This window comes from Eleutherodactylus coqui, chromosome 1 (assembly GCF_035609145.1).
Source record: "Eleutherodactylus coqui strain aEleCoq1 chromosome 1, aEleCoq1.hap1, whole genome shotgun sequence".
Lineage (NCBI taxonomy): Eukaryota > Metazoa > Chordata > Amphibia > Anura > Eleutherodactylidae > Eleutherodactylus > Eleutherodactylus coqui.
In genome coordinates, this window is record NC_089837.1 from 294,400,683 (window position 1) to 294,419,824 (window position 19,142).

Here is a 19,142-nt window from a genome sequence, read left to right on the forward strand (position 1 = left end):
ATTTTAGTATTTTAACAAACAGATACAAAGTTTTCAATCTTCTGTTTAAAAAAAAAAATATATATATATATTCATTTCGAAAAATTAAATTGCACTATTTTTATATTTTGCCTTAAATATGCAAGTTCACAACCTGCATCAAGCGTTCTCATTGTCTTGAGAGTCCTAACTAACCAACCAAACATTCAAACAAAACTAACTAGAACAAATTTAGAAGAATAGCTATAGAACTAAATAGTCAATTATAGAAAGCAACAACTTGACCAAATTATCAGGTTCCATGAATTGGATCCATCTGTCATGCCACAGCTCCCTTGGCTGTTTGGAAGTAGTGAGCAAAGATGTCTCAGATTCTGAGATAGGATGTAACATTGACAGATAGTTGACGTGGCTGATGTTGAGAAATCCTACCAGTGGCTGGAGAGGGATGGGCTCAAAGACAGCACTGAGGCACTGATCATAGCAGGACAAGAACAGACACTAAGCATCAGATCTACAACACTAGGCAGGATCCAAGGTGCAGACTGTGCAGAGAAATCACAGAGACAGTCCAACACATAGTGGCAGGATGCAGATGCAAGCAAAAGATTCTATGGGGCTTTCAGGCATGAACAAACAGGTACTGTCCAACTAACCAAACCCTGTGGTAATGGGTAAGGACCAGAAGCCAGTGGTGATGATGTTGCTGTTGCTTCGTACTGCTACATCAGGAAGCAGGAGTATGCAAAGCTGGAGAAGTGCCAGGGCCTGAAAGAAGAACTAGAGAGGATGTGAAAAGTGAAGGCCAAAGTGGTCCCAATTGTGGTAAGAGCACATGGGGCTGTGACTCCTAAACTGTGAGAATGGCTCCAACAAGTGCCAGGAACAACATGTGAGCACACTATCCAGAGGAGTATAATATTAGTAACAGCCAAAAATTCTGCCCAAAGCCCTCAACCTCCCAAGCCTCTGGTAAAGGACTCAAGGTTGGGAAAGACACCTACCACCCATAAGGGTGAGAAGAATAATTACATATATATATATATATATATATATAATGTGAGGTTGAGCTGTAACTGTAATAAGTGTAACTGGCAAGGACTGTAAGGTACAGAGGACTCCTTATTCAGAGTATACAGTAAATGAATAATGATAAGACTTTTAATGCCACCTCATTACTATGTGATTCTTTGTACAGCTTCAGTATATGTTGTCATAAATTGGCATTATGAAACTTTCAACTTCAAGGTAATAGCATGCACAGAACAATATGTTGTTAATGAGAGCTAGCTGTCTTGTGCCCAGTATAATTTGTAACTTCATCTGTTAAGCACAGTATTATATACAGTGTCCATTAGACTATATCCTCCTTCGGTGTGCGTAGTCATATATAGAACACTCTTTTTTTTTTGCAGACCTTTAAGGATTTATTTTCACAGTACTGCTTACTTAAGAATTCTACTCCGTAGATAGCAGAAGTCTATATAGAGAGCAGTTATATGAGGAGGAAATGCAACAATATTCAAGTAAAAGGTATTGACTGACAACTACTGTGTAGAAAGGAAGACTTTTATGATACGTATATACATAACACATGAACAATTACTGTAAAGTAACTACACTGCAGCCATTGAGCAGGGTTAAGTGTTTCCGAAATACTTTTTAACTCCTTAAGTCCCTTAATTCCAGATGCTTCATACAATCCTACTTTAGGGCGACATGTGTAGCTGGCAGTAAGTAATTACACTGCACCACAGCAGCAATGAATTGTGGTGTGCAGCGCTATGGAGATACTTTGTGAGTAAAGCCTGAAGTTAGCTCTGCACTGAACAGAGACCTTTATGTCTTCTCTACAGATACAGGCCTTCTTTTATAAGTCACACTGAAAGGATCTCATTTAGGTAGCTTTCACCTGATTAACCCAATCGTAGCAGAATCACTGGTTCCAACTTCCAGACATTCCATTCCTCCTCTTACAAATCATAGACTACTGAATAGCATAATTGACAGCTAGTCCCCTGGGTGTCCAGCCAGCTCAGCTGTTCAGCCCAAAAGTTCAGCACTGGGCAGATGAACAGCCACCTCTATTGGTCTAATTTTGATGATGTTACATACAGGTTATCTCCACCAGTGCTAGATATAATGTTGTTTGAGCACTTCATATTACACCTAATGTCCTGTTCTATGAAACTTTTTCCGTCTTATAAAAAGTGTTTACAGTATTAACTGTCATGTTTTGAAAGACAATATTTTAAAAAGCACAGCTATCCTACTGATCCTTTCCCCATATATATACACCTCCCTTTGCCAATCTCCACCCATCCCATCCCTCGTTCTGTTACTTAACTGGGAGGTACACTTAGAGGTGTGTAGGTAGGATACCTTGGGCACAAATTACCCATTCCATCATTCTCACTCTGCTTTCTGACTCTTCTCCAGACACCATGAAGACCTCTCTGTGTCTACTTTCTACTCTCCTATTCTTCAGCTGCTATAGCTATGTTGCAGTAGGAGCAGTGCCACAGCAGCTAAGGGGTGAGTGCTTTACTTACCTGTATGACCAATCTAACATATCCATAAACTAAGACATAAAACATAAGTTAATATTATTAACTTTGGAGAATACCAGTAATCATATTAATGCGTTAAGAGGTTGGTGTTATTGAAAAATGGAAATAGTCAACTCCCCATAAGATAAAAATGTTGAGAACCAAATTTGATGTATATATAGTGAGCATGGCAAGGTGGTTATCCTATTGATTGAACTTTTTTATAATTAACAATAAATATTGCCTAACAGCTAAAAGAAGACAACTCTTCCTTTCAGAGCTATCTGACATAAAACTCTTTTGTGGCTTTTCAATGCTTTGTGAAATGCTGTATAACTGATAACCATGAGGGTACTTTAACTTTCTGCAAAATATGAACGGACTCATTGCTATGGTTTCCGCTTTGTGTAAAGGTTTGTGCATTATGAAGTGGTACCATAGAATATTATGGAAGTGATATGATTGAGAAATAAGATTTGTTCTAATCACAGAACTTAAACCTATTATTCTTCTCCGAATTTCTCCTAACGTAGTTAAAATGCATAATTTATTTATTTATATTCATACTCATACATACGGTATGTAGCCAAGTTTAACTTGACTCCTACGGCATTAGGATTACTTTCTGTGCTACGGTTTGTTTATCCTTTAAATTTCTTTACAGTTGTTTTTGTTGTGTTAAAGGTAAGATAACAATCACTTTTATGGGTTTAGGATAAAATAGCGCGTCACAGAAAGTTATCACAGCCAGCTTAAACCTGATTACATCTGTATGAAGCCCCATTTACACGGGACGAACTGTCAGGCAGATGATGCCCAACAGCGCGTCCCAGTGAAGCTTGCTCCCGTGCTGTTACACAGGAGTGAGTATCGCTGGCATCGCTCAGAGCCTAGCCAGCATGGAGGGGGACGGCTGGAGAGCGTTCTTCCCCCACCCTCCTCCTTTCACTGTAAGTAGACAGTCTTTCAGAACTGAACAACTGCTATTTACACTGAACAGCTAGTCCTTGAGGTTTCTGCATGCAGATACTGAATGACTGAACAACTCTCGTCCAGTCATTCAGTCCCTGCATGTATTTACACGGGATGACTATCATTCAAATTCCCGCAGGAGCACGGAGATATGAACAACTCTGAACGATAATCATCCTGTGTAAATGGGCCTTAAGACTGTGTGATTGTGACAGTTGTAGGTAGGCTTTCCATATTCCGGAGCAAAATTAAAAGATACTCTGTCCTAATCTTCTTTCACGCCTCTCTGAGAGCCGCATAAGGTAGTGATAGGCACACTGATTACAGTAATATATCCACAGTTTGTATCTGTGCAGTAGTTTTGGAGAAACTTGTATTTTATTACTAGCAGCGCATGCAGAGAGGAATACTTACAGTACTCTTGGATATTCACGAGCTGCAGACTAGCTACACCTATCCCATCCTCCAGCCAAGGATTGACATTTCAGTGTTTGTCTGCTATTATTAACATGCAAGCTTCTCCAAAAGTACTGCACAGATAGATATTGCAGACATATCACTGTAATCAATGTGACAGGCACTACCTTCTGCTGACAGATTCCCCTTAAGTTTGCACTCTGTCCCTGTATCCAAATACACTGACCAAGTCAGAGAGGCTTCTTACCGCAACTCCTCATCTCCACTGTCCCTAGTACCCTGCATGTATTATAGCAGCCTATGTCATCACAAACTTTTTTTTCAAGTATTGTCAATTATTAACAAAAATAGAAAGCTTATGCAATTCTTATAGTAATCATAAAAATACAGAAAACAAGTTTGACAATAATGAATAAATATTTTCTGTTATTCTTTGGATCAGTTCAACATGTATCAATGCAGTCAAAGTGCTGAGACTCGTGCATCAAGAGGAAAACAAACTGTTGCAAAATGAAGTCTGTAAACGTTTTTTAGTTTGGTTATGACTCAAAATAAACAAGCTATTAACATCTGCCAGATTTCTAGAACCAGGTGCCAATTACGGAGATCAGGCTTTCAAGCCTGTTCCATGAAAATTAAATGTCATGCATTCCCAACGACCGTATCAATTATAGCATCTTCAAGACAAAGTTTATATGCCATATACAATCAGCACACACATGTATATAACATATGGGTCAGCCACTCAATGCAGAATAATGATGCTATAATAAACTAGCAGATTCCACTCTCTAGTGAAATCCACATATTTTTGGCTTTCAAACTCTAAACATAAAAATAGGATTATATTATTAACACTGTCTCCCTGTCAAAATGCTTAATCCACAGATTTAACCATCTGTTCTAATGCATCATGCTGAAAATTACATTACTTATTATGCTGGAGTAATACAATTAGAAAACTTATAAAAGACAGGCAAGTAAATCCTTAGTTTAATGCTGTGGCTTGTTGATTTGTAGACTGCACAGTAATTGTGGTCTACAAACGTCTACACATGGATAGAGAGTGTTTTTAAATGTACGGACTGAATTAACATAGATATGGATTGATTTTTAATTTCTCTCCCAAAAAGGCCCCAATTGCAGGACTCATCCTACTGACTTGGTGTTCATCATAGACAGTTCCCGTAGTGTAAGACCCTCTGAATTTGAACAGGTCAAGGTTTTCTTGTCTCAAGTCATCGAAGCTCTGGATGTTGGTGTAAATAACACAAGAGTGGGTGTTCTTAATTATGCCAGTTCTGTCAAAAATGAGTTCTCGCTCAAAACCCACAAGACTAAGGCTGCCCTACTCCAGGCAGTCAAAAAGATCCAGCCGCTGTCCACTGGAACAATGACAGGTCTTGCCATTCAATATGCCATCAACCACGCCTTCACTGAGGGAGAAGGAGCAAGGCTCAAATCTCGGGGTGTAAAGAAGGTGAGCAACATAGATATGAAGTATGCTATTTTTACAGGTTGCCAAGTATACTTATGTAGAATCAATGATATAATTACCACTATAATTATGCCTATATATATATGCACCTAAATTTTAAGACTACAATAACTAATCATTTATAAATAAAATTCAGACAGACAAAGGCCCAATTGTACAACAATCTAAATTAAGCTACAGGCCCAAATAAAATAGGATTACTTATATGGGTGGGGTGTGGGGGTGTGGGGGGAACTCTGGGATTAGGAATTTTCAAAGGTGACCTATAGAGCCAAATCATAGAGATTGGATTATTTGTAATCTTACTAGTAATGTATTATAGTTTATTTTGTGCATGCATTGCTGATATGTACTACATGGCAAGGTTGATGATAGTGTCTAATGACAAATGCTTCCTAGCTCATTGATGGTTTTAAGAGGAACTAGTCAGCAATCTTACGCTCCTGTCACTACAGGCAGACAGATATTGCAACAGGTCCCACAATTATAATGAGCTACTGTATGTTTAACTCTTAACTGCTGCCACAACAGCTTTATCATTGGGTTACTCATAGTTAGCCAGGCAGACAAAATGGGACTAGAATTACCCAGCAGATGCTTCTACCTGAGATCTGCCCATAATTTTGACATTGACCCAGTGTTAAAGTTGATTCTTCTAAAACTCTGTAGCACTTTAGAGTTAAATAATATGGGACCTGTCACTACATCATACTGCCTGTGGTTAGGGCATTATGATCTTGCAGACAGTTCTCTTTAAAGATACTCAAATGAAGGTAATGGAAGGTTTTTGAAGGCTCCTTTGAAGTTGGGAACACAAAACATTAATTGCCTCACAGTACGATTTCCTTTTCAGATAACAGTATTGTTTAGGTAAATTGCACCAGCCATAAAGCAAGAAAGGACTCACTCTTTGGATTGACTCCCAGGACAAAATTAACCACCTCTTGTTCTCTGGGCACTTGTCAGGTCTTTCTTATGCCTCATGCTACGAGTCTGGCATTATTCAAATCAGTGCCGCTAGTGTTTTGACGTAAGAGTGATATCAAACTACAAAAATAATTCCCATGCACCTGTAGGAATTTGTACATTTCTGAACCAGGTAGTAAAATGTATTGTATACTTCTAGTATTTCATTAAGAGTGATATCTCCCGACCGTAGAACAGTCAGTAGAAGAATGCAGCTTTGATAAAGTATAACAGAGACTTATCAGAGGTATTGTCAGCTACAACTGTGAAGGGATGGCGAGAGGGCCCCTCTTGAGGTGTAGTATAACTAGATTCTGGAACACACAGACCTTTGTGAAGCAACGGCTGTCATTGATGCATAATGGTTAAAATAAATGTCATTTATGCTCCCTAGTGCTATTAGAAGGTCAGTTATTTCCCTGTTTCCCCGAAAATAAGAAAGGGTCTTATATTCATTTTTGCTCCAAAATATACATTATTTTTGGGGTAGGTTTTATTTTCAAGTAAACAGGGTTGTAATATAACGATAGTCAAGAAAAGGTTCCAATAGTAGTCTGCAATTTGTAGATGGTCTGTAGTGTTACCTGACAAGAAAGGAAGTCTTCAGCAAGAACACATAAAAGAAAGGTAAGATATGAACTGTCTATGGAAGTTTGATGGACTGTAAAGCAAGCAGAAACAGCATTTCAGACATTTGGTAGTTTAAAGCTCTACTGCTTGTACGACTAGTGAGAAAAAAAAACAAGAATAGAAAGCAGAATATTATCTACTGACAAACGAGCGTGTGACTGTGATGTCTGATGATAGGATAACTAGAGTAGAAGCCTTTCAAAGCATCATGTTTCCAGTGCAGTAGGCTACTGACTCATATAGTCTACAGTATATGGGATCATTTTCTGCTATTTGTTCTCAAAGGTGAATTGTAAACTTATCAATTGGCATTGAAAGTAATGAAATAATAATGATTCAGTAAACAAAACTTGTTATTTAACTATTTTCAGGTAGCTATTGTAGTAACTGATGGTCGACCTCAGGATGGTGTAAAGGATATATCTGCTAGGGCACGAGAAAGTGGATTGGAGCTATTTGCCATTGGAGTGGGACGTGCTGATATGACCATCCTACGTCAGATTGCCAGCGAGCCCCTAAATGAACATGTGGACTATGTGGAGAGCTACAGTGTGATTGAGAAGCTTACCAAGAAATTCCAGGAAGCATTCTGTGGTAAGTCACAAATAAAAAGCATATTTAAAAATATGCAGGGCCAGCCCGAGGTTAGACGACAGCCTGTGTGAAGTTTTCTTTTGGCAGCTATCTCACACAGTAGGCTTCTTTTAATGAAATACTTGGCATAAGTAAGTGTACAACTGATACATACAGTACATCTCTTATGCTGTTTTGTGTCCTAATAATGAGCTTTTATTTATACGGTAGAATGAACTGCATTGTGATCATCAAATAGGCAGATTTTAGCTCTGCTCTCTCTCAATTAGACCACCCCACTGGCTGGACCCTACAAGATGCAATCGACGAACACCTCATATCTACAGGAATGAATAAAAGCTGATTCATTTTCCAATAGTCTTTCTATATCAATCTCTGCTTGCTGTCATCCAGTCCTTAATAGTGGATAATAATGTGCCCGAGTTATGTGATCCCACAGTAAAGTAATGAGAGTTCTGTCTTGTAATGACAAGTTCATCTTTGTGGTCACATGGCCCGGACAGATTGTCATTCACTATGAAGGACCCCACTGGATGAAAGCAAGCAGAGATCTGGAAAGGTATCTTGGTACAAAGGTATTTTGGAAAACTGTATAACTGCTTATTTAAAAAAACAAACAAACTTATATTTAATGAAACTAGAATAGCTTTTCAAACCTTCTATTTCAGCTTTTTTTCTCGCCATTGTTGAGTGTCTCAGATCTCAGACTTCCACCATCCCACACTAAGGCCTCATGCATGCGGAATCCGACCCTGCCCGCAGCCGAGGACAGTGCTTACCTGTCCAGGTCTTCACTGCAGATGTGTGCGGAAGCGCCGGTCGGTGCACACGTGCAGTAGAGATTCGTTTTTCATTTCCTGCTTTCCCACGGAATCCATGGCCCATCCGCAATTCAATTGTGGATGGGCCGATGATCGGATGGCTTCCTTTGACTTCAATGGAAGCCATCCATGCGGAAACCATAGCAAAATGGAGCATGCTGCGATTTGTTTTCCGGACCAAAAAGTCAGCTAATGAATCCGCATGCTTTAATTCCGATGCGGATGCCCATGTCTTCCTATGGGCGGCTTAAACTGAGGATTGTCCGAGCAGTTGCCAAATTCAAATTTGCCCGTCGACACTGGGCCTTAGGCTGGGTTCTCACACTGTGGTTGCATTATGGCCACAATGTGGTTGCCACTTAGTTTTTCGAAAATTGCGGTAAAACCAAAGCTTTTTTTGCAGCAATTAAAAAAGAAAACTGCTGCGAAAAGCACACAGTGGCCATAAGGGGGGTGGAGCCAAGCATTATTACCTGAGGCCCCATTACTAGCAGCAGCAAAACACAAGCAAGAGCTAGTGATACTTGTGAAGATATCTCCTTAAAGAGGACCTTGTATCGGCAGGGGCAGAGTCTGAGTGCCTCACTAGATTGCACTTGGCAGCTCCTGGGTGGGGTCCACTATATGAACCCCTGACTCAAGCATCCAATCAGGGTTGTCACAAAGGGTTCTGCTAACAGACAAGGGGAAAAAAAAGGGGTTACGGACATCTCTGGAGGATCTCTGTCACTTTCTGACAGTCTGCTCTCTGCAGCTTACTAATGTGTACAGCTGAGCTGACATGGCAGAATTGCATCCTTTTCATACAGGGAAAGGCATGCTTCCTATATGGTTGCACACCCATAAGGCTAGCCCTGACCATATGTTTATCTGTGAACATACAATTTGTAATTCTTATTTTAGTATGTACTCATCTGTCTTTACAATTTCCTTGCACAGAAATGGCTGATCTCTGCTCTACTGGAGATCATGACTGTCAGCAAATTTGTGTTAGCACCCCTGGGTCCTACACCTGTGCCTGCAGGGATGGATACACATTAAATGATGATGGAAAGACCTGCAATGGTAGGGATCAAATAAAACATGCCACATAATTGTTTTGCTTTGACCACTCATGGTGATGGTAATGATAATAAGTTTTTCCTTTCTTATAGCCTGTGGTGCTTCAGCTTTTGATCTGGTGTTTCTAATTGATGGTTCTAAGAGCGTTCGCCCAGAGAACTTTGAACTTGTCAAGCAATTTATCAATCAGATTGTGGAATCAGTGGATGTTGGTGACAACAAGGCACACGTTGGGCTAGTTCAGTACTCCAGTGCAGTAAGACAGGAGTTCCCCTTGGGCAGATTTAACAACAGGAAAGACATTAAGACCGCTGTAAAAAAGATGTCTTATATGGAGAAAGGAACCATGACTGGTCAAGCCCTCAAGTATCTCATTGACAACACTTTTACCATCTCCAATGGAGGAAGACCAGGTGTTTCAAAAGTTGGCATTGTCTTTACTGATGGCCGTTCCCAGGACTATATCAATGATGCTGCACTGAAGGCTAAGGAACTTGGTAAGGCAAATCATGCATTACATTTCCTAAACTAGATATCCAAGCAAGGTTGGACATCACTGTGTATTTAGTAGATGATTCCCTTCTCCATAGTTTTACAAGGTTTTTATCGTCTTTTATCTGGACATTGTTATTTTGAACAAGCTATATGAGTGAAACTGTATTTTTATAGACATAAACTTCAATTATTTATTAGTATGCCTTTATGTATGCCGCTCTTATTCTTAAACAATAAGATTAATTAGAGTTGTACATATTATACAGGTTATAAGATGTATGCAGTTGGCGTAGGCAATGCTGTGGAGGATGAACTACGGTTGATTGCCTCCGAACCAGTGAATGAGCATTATTTCTATACAGCTGATTTCAAGGCCATGAAAGAAATTGGCAAGAAGCTTCAAATGAAGATCTGTGTTGGTATGTGCTACACAACTGTACATTAAGGTCAGTCTCACAGGAGCATATTACAGTCATATTTAGATTCCTATGATGCTGTGAATTCATGGTTAGTAGACCTAATATGCTCATGTGCAACTGCTCTAACTGAGATTATAGACCGTTTCGTTAACAACTAATATTTAATTTTTATACTTTCAGAAGAAAATCCCTGCGAATGTGAGGCTATTGTGAAGTTCCAGACCAAGGTGGGAGAGCTCATCCAGGCATTAACAAAGAAAAATATCCTCTTTATAAAGTTATAGTCATCCTAATAAAATTTACAACGGGTGGTTTGAGAGAAAAAAATACTGTTACGCAGTGATAAGATAAAGCTGCCAGATGTTACAGTAAATAACTAATACCACTAGTCAGTTTCCAAATAATTAGAGATGAGCGAGTATACTCGCTAAGGCACATTACTCGATCGAGTAGTGCCTTAGCCGAGTATCTCCCCGCTCGCCTCTAAAGATTCAGGGGCTGGCGGGGGGCGGGGGAGAGCGGGGAGGAACGGACTGGAGACCTCCCTCTTCCTCTCTCCCGCCCGCTGCCCCCCACTCCCTGCCGCAACTCACCTGTCACCCGTGCCGGCCCCCGAATCTTTAGAGATGAGTGGGAAGATACTTGGCTAAGGCACTACTTGCTCGAGTAATGTGTCTTAGCGAGTATACTCGCTCATCTCTACAAATAATATTACCATATATGGGCACACAATACTACCATTTAATATATAAAACCTCCAAATAGTGCAAATAATACCAGCATACAATGAGAATATAATACTACTATATAGTGCCCAAATAATATTTAGTATAGAAATAATATTCACATACATCACCAACATAATACCGTTCTATAGAATTCAACACTTAGTAGCGTTCAAATATTATTCCCACATAATATTGGAACGCAATGTCCAAGTAATACCGTCATGCATCAATACATAATATTGGATGACTTAAATGTGGTAAAAAGGTTAAGTGTATAATCATACGGTGATTGTGTTAATGGTGACTCTTTTGTTAGCCTAGGATTAATAGTTAAATTCCTACTGGTCTAGGATAGTGAAGAGGAGTTAATTATAAAACATCTATAGTAGGTAGGGATTTAGTAAAGGCTTTATACCAGTTGTCTAGCATGAAACAAGTCGCAAATTATATGCAAGTTTTTGCCATTTCGTTGGGTTAGTGATGGTTTAGTGGGAAGGGTTTTTTTGGACTGACAGATTTACTATAATTTATGCCAGAAATTGGTGTAAATTATAATGCAGGTCTCATAGCAGGCGTAGAAAGTAATTACTGGCACATGGACGGCATGTCCATAAATTTGGTGCATCTGAGGGGAGTGATCACTGAGCTCTGTCATTGGCTGCAGCAGCCTGTGACATCCTGCTGCAGCCTTTAAACATTACATCAGAGGAGACACCCAAAGCTGCAGCATTTGATACAGTGGGAAGCCAGGAGGGGTATCATCTGGTTTGTGTTTTTTAGACATGGAGAGCCTGTTGGTACAATATTTAAATAAGTCGAGCAACCCCTTAAATGATAATGAGATGATTGTAATAATGCAGGAATATAATATATCAATGTATTTGTAGAAAAAATACTTTACTCTTCATAACTAATGATAAAAAGAAATACCATATTTTTTGGACTATAAGACGTACCTGACTATAGGATGCACCCAGGCTTTAGACAACAGAAAATAAGAAATAAATATTTTATGCCTAATGTCACCAACTTCTCCACAGTAGTCCTAGTTTTTTGGTGTTGTAGGGTAGAAAGCGGGTTAATATTTTATTCTAATAGTATTAGAATCTGCAATAATAAAGGGGATGGGAGGGCACAACAGCACTCCTGTGTGAGTAAGCCCTATTTAGTTCTCCAGCGGTGATGAAGTGTCAACATGGATTTTCTCTTTGGATGGAAATCCTTATGTTTTGAACCAAATGTTCTAATAAATGTTTGTTTTTCAACTTCAATGGTGCTCAAGGAATACATACTAGCATATATCTTTCTGCACATTTGTACATTCACTCATGCCATCTCTGTGCACTGAGAGTTCACTGTGGAACCAGACACCTGCATTCCTGATGTATTGTAGCTATGATGTCCTCTGACCACTTACTCTTCATTCACTTGCACATTATCTCTCAGTGCTTAACCCCTTCCTCAGTAATTCTTCTGCTTTAATAACTGCATAGTATTAAACAGCATTGCTTGCACTCATGACCTCAATGCTCTGTCTATAGAATACAGCCTTATCACTGTCGCAGATTGCCTGTGTGCTGGGAAACAGAGATATGATTTAGCTGGAAAGGAGGAATAAGAAGAAAGATAAAGAGTTTAGGCAGTACGTGTAGTTGGGGTAGGCTAGGATCAGCCAAAGTGAATGCTCAGCTTGCTGCCTAGGGGGCTAGGAGGGATATCACTGTTCTGCGCTTGGCTGGACAATGAACAGACAGGGAAGAATGGAGACCATTCAGACTATAAGGCACAGGGACACTTTAGGAAGATTTATGCTATTTCTTACGGTCAGATAACTATGCTAAATGTGTTAGTTTGTTTAATACATAAGGTTCTCCAGAAAAGTAAAGTATAGTATATGTTGCAGCAGTGTTTTCATGCATTAGATGGCATCAAACATCTTGGTTATTCGCTCATGATTTCTAGCCAGTGCCCCATATTTGCAGTTGTGTTCTTTAACAACCATAGACCCCATAACAACGACAGCTATAGTGTCTCTATCACAATACTTACATAACTGTGACACCCATAGTGTCCCATAGTAGGGATATCTGTAGGCTCCTTCACTATTCTCCTCGTCTGCAAGAAAAAGATGTGAACAGTCAGAGAGCAGATGAACACATTTCATTTTGTCTCTCAGTGCTGATCGAAGGTCACTGCTGAGTGTAGGTTATTAAGCTCGTAGGAGCAGTCTGTGGATATTAGCTCTTCTCAAACAGACCCAGTTGGGAGGACTCTACCTTTCCTCCGGACTCATGAACAGTCCAGATTAATTGGCAAGTATGGTTTTATGGTTTACCCACTTAGATGCACGATTCTGATTGCAATCAATTCTTCTTGTTATTATTATAAATTGCCTTGTGAATTATTACCAGTTTACATTTCTTTAACGCCTTCCTCACTCGAAGCTGTGTCCAAGAGAATCACTGCCCTGGAGAACAAAATCACAGTTTGAAGAAAACATGTCCTTTCACTCCTTTAATGTTGGGGCTTTCCAACCCTTTATTTTTTGAGGCTAAAAATCATTCCCCACTTCTTGCCTACATAAAGAGCCTCTATCCTTGAACTGTCACATGGATGATGAAACACCATGGGTTGCTGGCGACATGTATTGGATTCTACCATCAGACACTTAGTCCCTGGTGGGGATGGGCATGATGCATCCTGTGAATGACGGCAAACAGATACCACCTGTTCTTTTTTCCATGTAAAAAGTGCCTAGACACACATGTATATACACATCTATATATAAAGATAGATATATGTTCCTATATATACAGTATGTATATAGATATATGTCCTTATATATAAGATATATTTATATACACGTATGTCAAAAAACTTCACATTTATATATGTCTATACGAAAGAAATAATACATTACAATGTGTGTATATATAAATGAGCAAATAAACTACTCTAGACACTCATATGTATGAAGCATATCTCAAAGATTACCACAACCAAAAACTCTAGGTCTAACTTAAGATGTATTGGTTGGAAGGTAAATATCTTCAAATATCCTATAAGTCTATAACTCAGAGGCTGAGCTAGCCGAAGATGCCAAATGATGGCAATTAAACACACGGTAGCACTCTACTTGCCTCCAAAATATGCATTGCAACAGTTTCCATATAGCATTTTATTCTAACACACAATAATATACGTTCTCTTATTGAACAGGCTTTCAAGCAGGAATACGAAATATTGCACAGTATTTGTGACATCACATTACTACTTCTCATTTGATGACACAATTCTTCCATTCGTATATTTATAACTATATCTATACATACATTGCTATATGTGTGTATATCTACTTTTGGAAGGAATATTTGCTTTCCTTGTTAAAAAAGAAAGAGTATATATAATGTATATATAATATAAATATTTGATTTTTTTATATTCAACATTCACCTTGCTGTCCTCATGAATCATACATTCTGCTTGTCAAAATGACTTAATTTAAAATGTTAAACAGATTTCTCTGCCAAAATAAAAAGGAAATTAAACCATAACTAACTGCACTTGTCTTGATGTTTAGCAGTCTTATCATTGGAACCGCTCTTCTTCTACCCAGTTGTCCTTGTAGCTGAACTTTGTGCTAGTGAAAGTACTGTGTTCTGAGGGAAGAGAAGATCTAGACACACATAAACCCAGGATGGGGACTATCATTAATCTCAGGATTTAAGGGCTTAAAGGGGTTGTCCCGAGGCAGCAAGTGGGTCTATACACTTCTGCATGGCCATAATAATGCACTTTGTAATGTACATTGTGCATTAATTATGAGCCATACAGAAGTTATAAAAAGTTTTATACTTACCTGCTCCGTTGCTGGCGTCCTCGTCTCCATGGTGCCGACTAATTTTCGCCCTCCGATGGCCAAATTAGCCGCGCTTGCGCAGTCCGGGTCTTCTCCTCTTCTCTATGGGGCTCCGTGTAGCTCCGTGTAGCTCCGCCCCGTCACGTGCCGATTCCAGCCAATCAGGAGGCTGGAATCGGCAATGGACCGCACAGAAGCCCTGCGGTCCATGAAGACAGAGGATCCCGGCGGCCATCTTCAGCAGGTGAGTATGAAGACGCCGGACCGCCGGGATTCAGGTAAGCGCTGTGCGGGTGGTTTTTTTAACCCCTGCATCGGGGTTGTCTCGCGCCGAACGGGGGGGGGGTTTAAAAAAAAAAAAACCCGTTTCGGCGCGGGACATCTCCTTTAAACACATGGGTGCATGCGCAAATATGCTCGCCGCAACGGAGTGTATTTGCGTATGGACCGGTGAAAAGTCTTCTTTTTCTTAACAGTTCAAACTCGGCGCAATTGTGAGCGAGAAAGAAAAAGACGAAAGATAGGGCAGAGCATCTTTTTTCGCACGTATAAAATATAAGTGCGAGAAAGTTAGGGCAAGTTCTATCTTTCCTTGCGCATAATAATATTGCACAAGAATCAGGCTAGTGAAAATGGAATCAATGGCTGTGATTCGTCACTTATAGCGGCCATGATTCTCACAGCCACAGAAAGCTCCGCAAACACTAATGTGCACTTAAGCTCTAAGAATTTGCTGTAAAAATACAAGTTGCTTCTCACGAGTCATGTTACCTTTTAAAAGCAATTAGCAATAACTCTATGAGCATTTCAAGGAATATGGTAATGGGTGCTAGACCAGTGGGGCCTGACATCTGGGAACTTAGCCAACCACACCCCTCCGAAAGATGATAAATGTCTATGGAAAGAATAAAACCTTTTTAAAGGCAAAAAAACCCACATTTTCTAGAGCTCCACACTACCATAAGCACAATTGCAGACGCTTTAGCGCAATGTATTTGCATTATGAACAAGGTGGTTTTGTGCACATATCGGTGTATTTTACTGTACTTTTTGCGCACGCAGGGCAGGAGTTTTTGCGCATGAGACACTTCCACACCCTGATTTAAATTCTTTGTAGCCATATTTGCAGTTACTGCGCCCCATAACAATCACAATACGCACAGACATACAGCATGCTGCATCTTTACCACAGAAAAGAAAGGGGTGAGATTACCTTGAAATCAATGGGTTCTATTCTTTATGTATTTGCGAGCACAAATACGCCCATTTGAAACCGCCCTTATAGTCAACATTAGGACTCCTTCACATGGACGTAGTTGCGCACATATTTGTGCGTGTAAAACTTGCACGCACTATATGTAGAGAATAGAACCCATTGATTTCAATAGGTACATTCTCAATCTTTTTTTGTGTGTGTAGATTGGAAAAAAACAACATGTTCTGCTTTTGTGCGCATTTGCGCACTAAAGTTACCGATAGAAGTGTATAAGAGATGCACAAATGCACGCACAATACACGCACAAATACAATATGGTGTGCAATTCTGTGAAAAAAGAATGCATCTGGACCTCATTAGGCAAAATAGCCTTTTAAATCGGGGTATGGCGGAGTCCCGAGAGCAAAATCCCTGCACTGCATGAGAAAAAATAGAGTAAAATGGGCCAATATGCACACATAGCTGCCTCATTCATAATGCAAATACGTTGTCTTGAAGTGTGCACAATTGCGCATATGCTCGTGTGAAGCCGCCATTAGTGACCAAAGTAGTAGAAAGTAGTGATATGCAACTCTACTAGGCGGTATTTTAAATGTAATTCTAAGATGTGCTGCAGACAAGTGTCACTACTACAATTATCAGGTTTACTGCTTCCACTAGGCCAGTCACCTCTTACATCTTTACTTTATGTTCAAGGAGATTTTGAAGGGAATCTGTCAGCTACTTTAAGCTCTATTAGCTAACCTTGTGTGCTCAAAGCAACTGACAGGCTGACTCTGTGTCAGCTGTCAATTCTGCCACTAAACACATCCAGCGGACTACATAGCATGCATATAGAGTTCCCATAGGGCTCACCTGTGTATTCCGTGAATTATACTGCAGTAACAGGTTAGAGATACTTCACTTATAGGGCTCAAAGTAGCTGATAGAGTCTTTATCTACACTTAGGTTGTAAATACAATGCATTACAGATCTGGCACTACTCCAGAGTGGTATTATTGTAACTTGATACCACCAGGAAGTCCTGGAGGAGACACGATTGACAGGGGCTGATGCCCCCTGTACGTGAATGGCTGCAGAGCTCATTGGCCAGCAGGTCCTGGAAGGCCACTAAGGATTTACAGCAGTAAGGGGCTTCCCCCGGCAGTGCACCAGAAGTCATAACCCCTGTGGAAGTGCAGCGTGAGGTCGCTGAGGATTTCCAGCAGCAAGGGGATTTCCCCCCGGTGGGCGGCGAGAAGATCGAACCCCCCTCACTGTAGAAGCGCAGCGCGGGGTCGGCAGCAGGGAGGCAAAATTTCCACGCAGTGGCTTTTCCCCCCGACTTTGGGTCACAAGTACACCCCTCTTTCTTCATGGGCAAAGTTCTGTCCCGTGGACTGCAGCAACATTGGGACCTGTCAGCAGGGGAGCGCCCGTCAGCTGCCTGCCAGGACGCAGCACAGAGGTGGCGGTCAGCCAGGATGCGTGAGTGTTACCCTGCACATGGAATAGGGGACAGCTGCTCCACTTACACTGCTGGCTGCAGCGTGTGGATTGATTTGTGCGTGCCCTGCAGGCTTAGGGTGAGGGGAACATTTCATCTTAGGCTTACATTATTAGATGTTAATGCTGCCATGTTACAGCGGAAACATGGCAGCATTTACAGGTAATAATATAACCCTAAGAAGAACAGTAACCCTCACCCTAAGCCTGTAGGGCACGCACAAATCAATCCACACTGTGCTGCTAGGACCTTCCAGCCTTGACCCTATCAGGAGCTAGGGGTGTGACGGGGGCATTCCTCCTGTCAAACCCCTAGCTTCCAGTGGCGTCAAGATACAATAATACCCTCTAGAGTTAGGACTTAGTCAGACGAGCATTTTTTCATGCATTTAGGTACATGAAAAAAAGCGCAAAACGCATGCAAAAATATTTGCATGACCGAAGCGGCAGACGCATTTTTAAATTCACACTTATTATGTAGTCACACAGTGGCAAAATTCACACATAAAAGTGCGGTCCCATCTCTATTCCCTGCTTCGGCTGTGACAGCTGCAGCAGGGGATTCTTTAGATGTGAAACCCCTAGATGCTGTCACATCCAGGGGTTTCACCTTGTGGTCAATGGGCCCAGTGGCAGCAGTGGTGGCCCCATTGAAAACATACAGAGCAGATCGCGATGCTCTGCCACAGCTGTGACAGCTGTGGCAGAGGATTTCTTCACCTCTGCGGGGAGTCCCCTCATCACTGAACACTGTCCCCGGCAGTCTTCTTGAAAGTGCTGCCTCTGATTGGCTGAGCACAGGGATCAATCACAGACAGCTCTCAGCTGTCATTCAATGGCTAAGCACTGCCTCTGATTGGTCACAGCGCCCAGCCAATCAGAGGCAGTGCTTTCTGGAGGTGGGGATTTTTCAATCCCTGGCCACCAGAATACAGAGAAGACTGACGGAGATGGAGAAAAGAGCTGGACAGCACTGATAGGTGTTACCTTCTTTTTTTCCTTTTTCTACAGCTAGGGATAATTTTCAGGGAAGGGCTTATATTTAAAGCCCTTCCCCGAAAATCCCTGCAGGGCTTGCCATCATCCCATTGCTTTCAATAGGGCGGCAGAACATAGATCAGGTATGTACAGTATGCCCATTCATGTGTTATTTTGAAATGTTGCAGCATTTCATGATAAACATACTGTGAATTTTGACCTGGAAGGATGCTCTAAGTCAGGGGGTGGTGCTGTGCTGACCTCTCCCTAGCCTCATCTTGTACAGTGATAGCTCTCTCCCTATTTGTATATAGGAAGTGAGCTGTCACACTACGTGATGTGCAGGAGAAGAGGCTGGCCTCGTCTCCATGACTTGGTGCGCCCTTCTAAGTCAAACTTCAAAGTATGTTTATTCTGAAATGCTGGGGCATTGCAGAACAACAAATACATCGGTGTACTGTACATACCTGTCCT

The 19,142-nt window shown here is 40.8% G+C and overlaps 1 protein-coding gene across 1 annotated transcript; it reads left to right on the forward strand.

The window, feature by feature from the left end:
- Positions 1-2,423: 2,423 nt before the first annotated feature.
- MATN1 (matrilin 1) lies at positions 2,424-14,523 on the forward strand. The gene is made up of 8 exons (XM_066591759.1): positions 2,424-2,514; positions 5,051-5,397; positions 7,383-7,605; positions 9,366-9,491; positions 9,581-9,985; positions 10,250-10,402; positions 10,583-10,663; positions 13,569-14,523. Exons 1-8 carry the CDS (start codon positions 2,424-2,426, stop codon positions 13,619-13,621), a joined length of 1,479 nt encoding a protein of 492 aa, XP_066447856.1. The 3' UTR covers positions 13,622-14,523.
- The last annotated feature ends 4,619 nt before the right edge of the window (positions 14,524-19,142 follow it).

Bases quoted from the DNA above. Each gene is read 5' to 3' on its own strand.
- MATN1 (XM_066591759.1), top strand. From the start codon at position 2,424: ATGAAGACCTCTCTGTGTCTACTTTCTACTCTCCTATTCTTCAGCTGC. The intron at 2,515-5,050 runs GTGAGTGCTTTA...TCTCCCAAAAAG, and splicing joins AGTGCCACAGCAGCTAAGGG to GCCCCAATTGCAGGACTCAT. The intron at 9,492-9,580 runs GTAGGGATCAAA...CCTTTCTTATAG, and splicing joins TGATGGAAAGACCTGCAATG to CCTGTGGTGCTTCAGCTTTT.